General features: G+C 47.7%; 1 protein-coding gene across 1 annotated transcript; it reads right to left on the bottom strand.

The window, feature by feature from the left end:
• Window positions 1-4,222: 4,222 nt before the first annotated feature.
• Window positions 4,223-8,938, bottom strand: LOC125530545 (uncharacterized). The gene is made up of 7 exons (XM_087522039.1): window positions 8,620-8,938; window positions 8,450-8,519; window positions 6,262-6,823; window positions 5,666-5,924; window positions 5,229-5,353; window positions 4,959-5,134; window positions 4,223-4,856 (listed from the first exon to the last, which is right to left on the bottom strand). The coding sequence occupies exons 3-6, from the start codon at window positions 6,445-6,447 to the stop codon at window positions 5,111-5,113; spliced, it is 594 nt and encodes a 197-aa protein (XP_087378165.1). The 5' UTR covers window positions 6,448-6,823; window positions 8,450-8,519; window positions 8,620-8,938; the 3' UTR covers window positions 4,223-4,856; window positions 4,959-5,110.
• Between the last annotated feature and the right edge of the window lie 1,837 nt (window positions 8,939-10,775).

Raw genomic sequence — 10,775 nt, 5'->3', positions numbered from 1 at the left:
CTTGGACAGTGTCTCGGGGGTTTTATTCGCATCTGGTTCTTCTTTGTCGTCACCAGATCCTTTAGGTGTGTCAACCATGTACACGTTGTATGAAGAGGTAGCCGTCCAATGTCCAGTGAATGGCGGGTCTTGGCCTTGCTCCTTGTTCTCATCGTCGTACATACCATCGATGTCTTCGGAGCCATAGTCAAGCACATCGGTTAAGTCGTCGACGGTGGCTATGAAGTGGGTGGCGGGTGTGGAGCAAAATTCCTCATCATCCATCTCTAGCTCGAAGCGCACATAGTTCGGCTATGAGTCCTTCTCCAAGGACAAATTCTTTAAAGATTTTAGCACGTCACCCCAAGGCGAGTGTTGGAAATCATCAGCAGCGCTGAACTCGAAGATCGATAACCGATCTAGCTAGCTCGGTGTCCGCGGGCGTACACAGTCCGGAACTTATAGCTGGAGATGAGTCCGAAGTTCCATTAAAGCGAATGTTGCAGGTCGTCGAGTCCATGTGTGGCTCCAACACCGCGGACTCTGAGGCCTCGGATTGCTCGACCTGCTTCGGCTCTAAGGTCGTTGCAGCCGCATGAACCATCTCCTGGGTGTGATCCGATGACAGATTTAAGTCATGTTCATCGGGATGAGGGGGAGCGATTGCCGCGGGCTCGAATCCCTCGAAGATCAAGTCTCCGCGGATATCCATGACGTAGTTCAAGCTTCCGAATCTGACCTGATGGCCAGGGGTGTGGCCGTCAATCTGCTCCAGATGGCCAAGCGAGTTGGCCCATAGTACGAAGCCGCCGAATACGAAGATCTATCCGGGGGAAAGTTCCTCCTTGGACAGCGTCATTATTGACGATTGAAGGGGCCATCGAACCTTTTGCCGACGGCACAGTGGAACTCTCAATGAAATCACCAATGTCAGTGTCAAAACTGGCGGATCTCGGGTAGGGGGTCCCGAACTGTGCGTCAAGGATCGATGGTAACAGGAGACCGGGGACACGATGTTTACCCAGGTTCGGGCCCTCTCTATGGAGGTAATAACCTACTTCCTGCTTGATTGATCTTGATGAATATGAGTATTACAAGAGTTCATCTACCATGAGATCGTAATGGCTAAACCCTAGAAGCCTAGCCTATGTGGGTATGGTAATGAGTATATGTGGTGTCCTTTCCGGACTATCCCCCTCGGCTTATATAGACACCGAGGGGGTCTAGGGTTTACATGGAGTCGGTTACATAAGAAGGAATCTTTGGTCGCCAAGTTTGCCGTCCACGCCAAGTAGAGTCCAATCCGGACACGGTGCAGTCTTCGGCCTTCATGTCTTCACAGCCCATCAGTCCGGCCCAAAGGATAACAGGCCGGACGCCCGAGGACCCCTTAGTCCAGGACTCCCTCAGCAGCCCGTTCTCTTCACCCATCATTCTTGTGAAGAAGAAAGACGGCATCTGGCGCATCTGTGTCGATTACCAGCGCCTCAACGCTATAACAATTATCAACAAAATACCTGGTCCCGGTGATAGAGGACATACTGGACGAGCTAGTTGGAGCTCGCTGGTTTTGTACGCTTGATCTACGATCAGGTTACCATTAGATTCTCCTGGCAGAAGGAGAAGAATTCAAAACAGCATTTCAAACCCACTTTGGTCATTTTGAATTTAAGGTCGTTCCCTTTGGCTTGGGGGGGGGGCACCAGCAACATTAATTCTTGGGCGCCATCCAGATCACTCTACAACCAGTACACCAGGTGTGTGTAATGTCGTTTTTCGACGGCATCCTTGTTTTCAGTCGCACACTAGCTCTACACATCCAACATTTATGGCAGGTCTTGTCCCTCCTACGAAAAGATCAATGGTATGTCAAGCGATCCAAGTGTGTGTTAACCCAACAAGGAATCAAGTACCTGGGCCACACTATTTTTGCACAAGGGGTCTCCATCGACAACAGCAAAGTTCAATAGGTGGTTGATTGGCCGGTGCCAGCGTGTGTCAAGGATGTTTGAGCTTTCCTCGGTCTGGTAGGCTACTACCGACATTTTGTCAGGCAGTTTGGCATGCTCGCTCAGCCCCTGACCACTTTGTTATGCAAGAACACACCTTCCCAATGGATAGCAGCCACCCAGTCTGCTTTTGAGGCACTCAAATCTGCCCTAGTGATGACACCCACTCTGGCTCTACCTGACTTCACTAAGCCATTCATAATTGAGACAGATGCTTGCGAATACGGAGTCGGTGATGTGCTCCAACAGGAAGGCCATCCCATCGCATACCTCGGCAAAGCGTTGGACCCCCACACAAAAGGGCTATCCAACTACAAAGAAGAATACCTGGTAATTGTCCTAGTTGTTGAGTAGTGGCGATCGTACCTGCAGTTTGGCAAGTTTGTGATCAAAACTAACCAGTGCATCTTAGTGCATTTGGAAGAACAGCAGCTCCACACCCATTGGCAACAGAAAGCGTTTACCAAACTCTTGGGACTGTAGTACCGCATCTGCTACCGCAAAGGATTTGAAAATGTCGCCGCGGACGCTCTCTCTAGGCACACGGTATCTTCTTGTGAACAGCTCTACGCCATATCTGTGTGCCAACCCGTGTGGTTACAGGAGATCATCAGAGGTTATGACCAAGACCCAAAGACACAACAACTGGTCACCCAACTTGCCATCGCACCAGTGGTTGGGGGTAAGTTCACCTTGCACAAGGGCATTGTCCATTTCAATGGTTGGGTCTAGCTGGGCAACAACACGCATCTCCAACAACAAATTATGCATGCCTTGCACGGTAGTGCTATGGGTGGTCATTCAGGCTTTCCGACCACATACAGGAGAATCAAGCATCTGTTCGCGTGGCCTAGGATGAAGCAACATATCTAGCAGCATGTTCAGACTTGTCAAATCTGTCAACGAGCCAAAGCAGATCGTGTGCAGTATCCAGGGCTCCTCCACCCTTTGTCGATCACCAAACCTTGCTGGGACTTGGTGTCCATTGATTTCATCGGGGGTTTGCCTCCGTCCAGGCAGTTTAACTGCATCTTGGTGGTGGTTGACACCTTCTCTAAGTATGCCCACTTTATCCCAGTTAAGCACCCCTACACAACACAAGTGATAGCCTAGTTATACATTGATCAAGTCTACAAACTCCATGGCCTGCCTGAGGCTATCATATCCGACAGAGATGTAGTTTTTACCAGTAAGGTTTGGCAAGAGATCTTCAAATTGCAAGGCGTGGAACTGAAGATGAATTCATCACATCATCCGCAAACCGACGGACGGACTAAGCACATCTATCAATATCTTGAAACATACTTGCGCTGCTTTGTGCACAACACCCCCGCCAACTGGAGCAGATGGTTAGCTTTGGCCGAATTCTGGTACAACTCGACATACCACTCTACCCTCAACAGAACACCGTTCTCAGTGGTTTACGACCAAGAACCACGACACATGTGACTGCTCCCTGACCAAGCAACACCTATTCCTGAGCTGAATGAATGGCTAGAAGAACATTAGCAAATGCAGGACCTATTAAGGCAACATCTGGTTCGCGGCAAGCAGATTATGAAAAGTCAGGCAGATAAGATAAGATCCCACCTGGAATTTCAGGTTGGTAACCAGGTATTCCTCAAATTACAACCATACATTCAGACTTCAGTCGCCCGCCGAGCCAACCATAAAACTCAGTTTCAAGTTCTTTGGACCATACCCGGTGATCCGACGGGTGAACGAGGTGACGTATGAGCTGAAGCTGCCTGAAGGGTCCTCAATCTTCCTAGTCTTCCACGTGTCGCAACTTCGCAAGGCCTTGACACCTGGTGGGAGTGCATCCTCATTTCTTACATCGCTTTTTGATATTGTAAATGTTCGTATGGAGATCTTGGACAAACACTTGTGCCGCGGCTCGAACAAGATGTGGGAGCAAGGACTGATTCGCTCGCAAAACAACCACGCTACACAAGATACCTGGGAGGACCTTGAAAATCTCCGTCGTCGCTTTCTGACTGCTGCGACTTGGGGATAAGTCATATCTGAAGAAAGAGGGGTGTTAGCAACCACACTACACAAGGGCAGAGGGAAGGGAGAGCTACACCAGGCCGGCCCAAGAGAGAGAGGAGGCCATGCCACAAGTTCACTGGGCCCCAATCGGTCTCTTACATGTTCAGCCCAACCGAGCCCGTGACTGGCTGATATAAGTAGGAGTGGTAGGTGGGTAAGGGCATCCCGGCTAGGATCAGGCATAGGTGGCGGCGAGTGCGCGTGTTCCTCTCTTTATCGAGCTATGCTCGCGATCCCCTTCTTCCCTTCTCCCAAGTTGTAATCGAATCAAGTCTGTAATCGCCATAGATAGAAGAGGAAGAACTAGTGAGTACCTCACAGATCTGGGCGGGTACAGGGAGGACTGGGCGCCCCAGCAGACGTTTGAGGGTATTCAACCCCTCCCCATCCGTAGATCCGTCTGGATTCTTTCATACGTGACATCGCTGGTATATGTCGTATGAATGTATTACAGCATCCAGCAAATAACATCTAAAAAGGGGATTAGTGCTTTATTAACACTGTGGAGCACCAATTCACCTAGTGTTGACTATCGAAGTTATACGGGCGAAAGTCAAAAGAAAAAAGAGTTATGCAGTCACGGTATTGCACATCACACACCTTCCATGGCGATATGTACCAAATCTATGATGAATACTGCTTAACGGCCCGCGTGTATCACACGCTCACTTTTAGTAGCCCTCATGAGCAGCACATGCACTGCAGTGTGAATCCTAGTAATGTACAGTTTGCTTCTCCAAAACACCACCGTTGTTGTCAATCTTCCCCCAAAAATTCTTTGCTGTTGTAGCATCACAGGTGCCCCGCCACGCAGCACTGTATCAGAAACGTGTGCAGAGGTGGTTATTAGTGCTTATCTTGTAGTACAAAGTCAGAACAGAAAGTGAAAAAAAAGACGGACGAGGGCTAGAATCATACAGCTATGAACAAACAAGTAAAACCCACAGCTGTAACGACAAGAACGTTCACTTTTAGTAGCGCAATGTGAATCCTGCTAATGTACAATTTGCTTCTCCAAAATACCACCAATGCTGTCAATCTTCTCCCGAAATTCCTTTGCTCCAGTAGCATTACAGGTCACCCGCTGCGCAGCACTGTGTCAGAAACGTGTGCAGGTTGTTAGTACTTATCTTGTACCAAGTCAGAATAGACAGTGAAAATAAATACGCATGAGGGATAGAATCATACAGCTATGAACAAGCAAATAAAACCCGCGGCTGTAAGGCCAAGAAAAGATTTCAACAGTATTGTCGCCTCAATCGCCTCAATCTCCAGTATCCAATGAGAGAACATGCCAACAAGAAAAATCAGGCCTACATAAAAACACAACTGTCAAATCTTTCCCAGCATCCATTAATACTCACTCCATCAGAAATACAAGGCGCATAATTATTAATGCAGTCAACATTTTATAACTTTGACCCCTAATACATGTAAAAGTACATTAATTGAGAATACAAGAGTTAGATTGTCGTACTTCTCTTCGAAAAATCTTTTATCATATTGCAAATATATATTATAGTTGAACTCATGTATTGGAAGCTGTGAAAGATCCTATGCGCCTTACATTCCAGGATAGAGAGAGCATAATAACATGAGAAATATAATCTTCAAGGATAACATACCAAGTATTGCCAAGTGGCCGGACACACGGGCATACTGCTGCGCCATACAACCGCGACCATACAAACTGCAAGGCACGCCAAGAGCTACCAAGCCCCACCACAACTTGAATAGCAAATCCACCCGCCACAGATAATTACTTGAGAAAATTGTTTTATCCTTAAAAAGGCCATCTCTTCCCATGTAGGGGAGCAAACTGAGAGACATTGCAAGGGCGCATGTCTGCATGCCTAGCCACTTGTCACATAGCCTCCCCTGGCCCTATAAAAAACAGAGAAAATAATTCAGAATCAGAATACAGAACTTAAAAATATCAGCAGTAGTAACTTCATGGAGTTAATACTTCTAGTTCCAATTTTCAATTGTCAACCATGATGAAAAAACAGTAATGTCCAGAAACAAAATGAATAACTAAGTAATACTCACAAAGACAGTCAATATTACTACATGAGGATAGAAGCAGATGGTTGTATCCATACTTGCATAGCCCCCTATAACTTGTTCAGCTTCTTAGTCAATTTCAAGTGACCAAATATTAGCTAGTGTGTATTAACCTCACCAATGGATACTAAATGGGTTTCTTCGGAAGTTTACATACCTGTGGAACGGTGGTAGAGGTATTGTCCCTGACCATTGAGGCAGCTGGATTTAGCAAAGGAGCCTTCAAAGATTCAATATCTCTCATTCTTTTCCTTTTGGACCACCATGAAGAGATCCAGGTTGTCGGTTGCTCTGGGACTTCCTCATTATCTTGGTCGGCTTGCTCTTCCACCAGTCCATCCATGTTGTGCAAAGCAGCGAGTTGTAGGAAAGAACGCCCAGCGTTTCCCCAAGTCAATGGCACTGCACCTGAGGATCTCGTTTCCTACATTTTCAGCTTCTCGTGCGAGTGCGGCGGGCTCAAGTATAAGCTCGCGTACGACATGAGCCTTTCCAGAAGCTTCTATTCGAGATAGTCGACGAGCAGCTTTGACGAGCTTGACCTTACTAGCAATCGAATCATCGGCTATCCCTGCGACTTGACTCGCGATCTGCACCAAGTGCGCAGCGCTAGTTGAAAGGGCTGCCTTTGAGAAAGCTTCTAACATTGTCACGGTGTTCCCAGCAATGGCTGCAGAATTTTTGTAGGTGTCCTCCATCTCGTGTATCGCGTCCATTGCCTAGACAGAATAAAAAAAATTAGTGCAATTAACACAATCTGTTACTGAGGAAGAACATAATAATTTGAAAACATGGATGACTGAAGCGGCTATTTCAAAGAATAGTTGCACAGATTAAGCTTCTACAAAAAAAATCATAGATGGAAATACATGTTCACAACATGTGGAAGTAGGGGCAGTCATAAACCATGCAACATACAGTCATAATACCAGCCCGGCGCGCCTTTTAGAGTTGTTATTTGTTTGAGAACTGGTTGCAATGTTTTGGATTACAAAAGGGCCAATCTGCTTATAGCCATTTACCATTTTCCATCAAAATATATATCAAACAAGTGAGTTGTGTATATCATGATGCATATTCATGGCCAATCTGCTTCTTATGTTTTCGGTAACGATTTACAAATGGTGTGCCTGGTGCCTGGGCTGAGAACTGCTTGTGTATATCAACGAAGAAATTCCTTCTGATCTTATCTTCGTTGCAAGTGCCTGGGCTGCGAAGAGGCTGAACGAGATCAGAAGGAATTTCTTCTGGAATGCGGGCGACGAGGGAAATGGGGGGAAACTGCTTGGTTAATTGGAAAGCTGTCTGTGCCCCCAAACAAAATGGTGGACTGGGTATGGATATAGGGAGTTTCGGAAGATCACTGAGGCTAAGATGGTTGTGGAACCAATGGCAAGAGGAGGACAAAACTTGGAAAGGGACAGCGGTACCCTTCGACAAAATCGATAGGCAGTTGTTTGCTGCTTGCACCACAATTACTCTCGGTGATGGTTTCATAGCTCGTTTTTGGAATGAAAAATGGCTGCTGGGACAAGCTCCTAAAGGATATTGCTACAAATATGTTCCACTTAGTGCACCAGAAAAACCTGACAGTAAAAGAGGCACTGGCTGAAGGGAGATGGATGAAGGGACTACAACAAATTGAGTCTTCGGAGGACATTGATCAGTTCATAAATCTCTGGGATCTGATTCAATTTGTTCAGTTAACGACTGAAAGAGATGCATTAAATGGAATTTAACAGGTGATGGATACTACTCCCTCCATTCCAAAATATAGTGCGCCCGCGCTTCCCGAGGTCCAATTTTGACCATAAATTTAACCAACGAGACCAACTGCGGCGGGAGAAAAAATTATATAATTGAAAACTTTTTTCGAATACGAATTCACTGATATAATTTTTGCTCCCGCCGCAATCGGTCTTGATAGTTAAATTCACGGTCAAAGTTGAAGCACGGGGATAGAGGAAGCACTACATTGTGGAATGGAGGGAGTACTCAGCTAAGTCAGCGTACCATTTTCAGTTTCTTACACGGATCCCCCAACCGAGACTTAGCAAATTTGGCGTGTAAAGGCTGTACCGACCTGAAGTGTGACTTCATCTGCATGTTCGGAATGTGTTTGTGGCTTTGTGCCAAGACATATTATTAGCATGTTCTTACAGTGAGATGGATAGCCAAAAACAATGATTCAAAAGCACACAAAAAATCAGTTCTCCATCGATGAAACCATCCATCGGTTACATGAGGTCACTGCTTAATTCCTTATCATACTTCCGTGGGGCTGTTCAGTGCAGATGCGATGTTTGAAACCCTAAGGTTTGCTTGGGGGAGCTGCTTGTACTGACCTCTACGACGAACGGCCTGAGAGAAGCGTGCTCGTTTGCTGACACCGATTCCCGCTCCACGCTGCTCGGGCTGGAGAAAAATACACATCCGCCGGAAAATCACACCGATGTCAGCATTCAGCAAGCGGATCCCATTCCCATCAACGAAACAATGCGTCGCATATTCTCACCTGCTTCTTCCGCCGTCCGCCTCGACGGAGAGGCTGGCCGGAGTCGACGCGCCCGCCCGTCGATTCCTCCCCGGGGAGGCGCGGCAGGCAGCCCGCCAGCGGTGGGAGCAGGCGCCCGGCTTCCCCGCGCGCGCGAGCGCGCGAGCGTCGGCCGACCCTCGCTCTCCTCCGCCTGGCTCGACGGAGAGCAGTACCCGCCGCCGGATTCGTCGCCGGAGAGGGGCGGCGGGCGGCCCGCCACCGGTGGGATTGGGGAGGGAAATGGGTGGGGCCTCACCCCTCTCTCTCTCCCCTCTCTTTCCCGCGGCGCGGCGCCCGAAATTTGAGCCGTTGCCCTTGTGCTACTGGAGCGGTCGCGCCCCTACTCCTACCTGAGACCGACGTGTGGGTCCGGCACTCCGGCTGCTGCACCGCGAGGTGCCTGCGCTGTGGGTAGAATATTTATGTGAAAATGCAATATCGCCCACCCCGAGCGGGCCCCATCTCTTCAAGTTGGCCTTCCTTTCGTCGGACACGCCACTTGGCTCGTGATCTGGCCGCATGATTTCAATCAGACGGCAGACGGGCGCGCAGAATGATGCTGCAGAAATTCTGATGGAAAAGATTGGGAGGCTTTGGTATATACAAACACGATGGCTGAGACGCGCAGGGTACCCTCTTTTGCAGGCATTTGAAATAGATTATTCCAGATTGTACTAAAATTGTATGTGTATTTGTTGAGCTATTTCCACTCTGATAAATAAAGTTTTTCTAAAAAGCGAAGACAAAAAATTTGCCTCGTTGATTAATTAAGAAGAGAATTGTCTAGTTAATTTATAAAAAAAGAAACAATACAATTAAACTGTAAGAAGACCAGTCAGAAAGCATGAAACCTCACGACTGCACATGCATCCCATTAAACTCTCGCAACACACAACATCCGCAATCGTTGACACTTGTACACACAATAGACCCCTGACGAGAACAACACCAAAACCATAGTGACGATCCAAATCGTGAGGCCGAGCTGAGCAAAATTTAGTTTTTTAAATAGGTCTGATGGTATTCTTATTAATAGTGTTCCGCCCTGTGTGGCAGAAACTGTAACGAATGATTGTATGAACATCTGTATTAATTAATTAATATATGGGTGGAGTTTTCAGAAAAAGAAAAAAAAGAGAAGATCTTCCATCAAGCAGTTGTGGGAGCCTTTTCAATGGGGGCGTTCTTGCCTTTGCACTTGAGTGATTTCTCTTTTCGAACGCGTTGATCCAAGGGCAATCGTCCACCTTCTTGCTTTTGCCCCTAATTGTCATCCCAGTTAGGAGGCAAGCAATTGCACTTCCAAAATCAAGGCTAGCATTCTCCAAGATGACAATCACGCCGCAATTATTTCTTTGCGAAGAGAGTATCGGGATAAAGTTCGCTAGTGTGGGTGGAGTGGGGCGCATGAGGTCACCTGGAGTCCACCTTCATATGCTCGATTGACAGAGGCAAAAGAGGGCTCAGGCATAGCTCCAGAAGCTCATGCATGATCTGTAACACTGGAGCCACGACCACGGCAAACTGCCCCGAGGAGACAACCATATAGCTCCGCTCCCATATCCTCCACAGAGCCAACACTGGCCACACTAGGAAGACACGAACGTCGAAGTGGTATGCAACATAGTGGGCACAAGGGGAAGCGTGCTCAAAGCAACCTCCACCTCATCCAGAACGCTACCAACACGCGCGATCAAGCCTTGCAGCTGTTCAGTCTGAGCTGCAGAGGAGACTACACCGCCACATCAGATGAGGTTGCCAAACCAAACGGTTGCGGATACGACCAACGACGAAGCGCCTTGGAGGGGAGCATGAAGCCAGAGCTTGACGATGCTCAGTGCTGAGGCAGGACACGGGTGACACAACAAGGCATGCCAGCTAGCTGAGTGGACGCCGAAGATTGTGGCACTCGCGCACACGATGACCAGCCCGCCCAGTCGGCTCAGTCGTTCGTGGAGCAACACAAAAATTTACATCAGAAGCCTTTTCACGCTGGTTCTTCAACAAACCAAGCAAGTCCATTTCATCTCAACAGCAGCACAAAAATACTACACTTCAGAGGTACATCCAGGGTCAAACCACCATCGAGATAGTTTTCGCTTCTGAGTCGTATAGAGAATTTTATTTTCCGAAAA

The sequence above is a fragment of the Triticum urartu genome, chromosome 5A, assembly GCF_056163025.1.
Source record: "Triticum urartu cultivar PI428250 chromosome 5A, HENAU_Tu73, whole genome shotgun sequence".
NCBI lineage: Eukaryota > Viridiplantae > Streptophyta > Magnoliopsida > Poales > Poaceae > Triticum > Triticum urartu.
The sequence above is the reverse complement of the archived record's forward strand: the minus strand, read 5'-3'. Positions and strand labels throughout refer to the sequence as shown.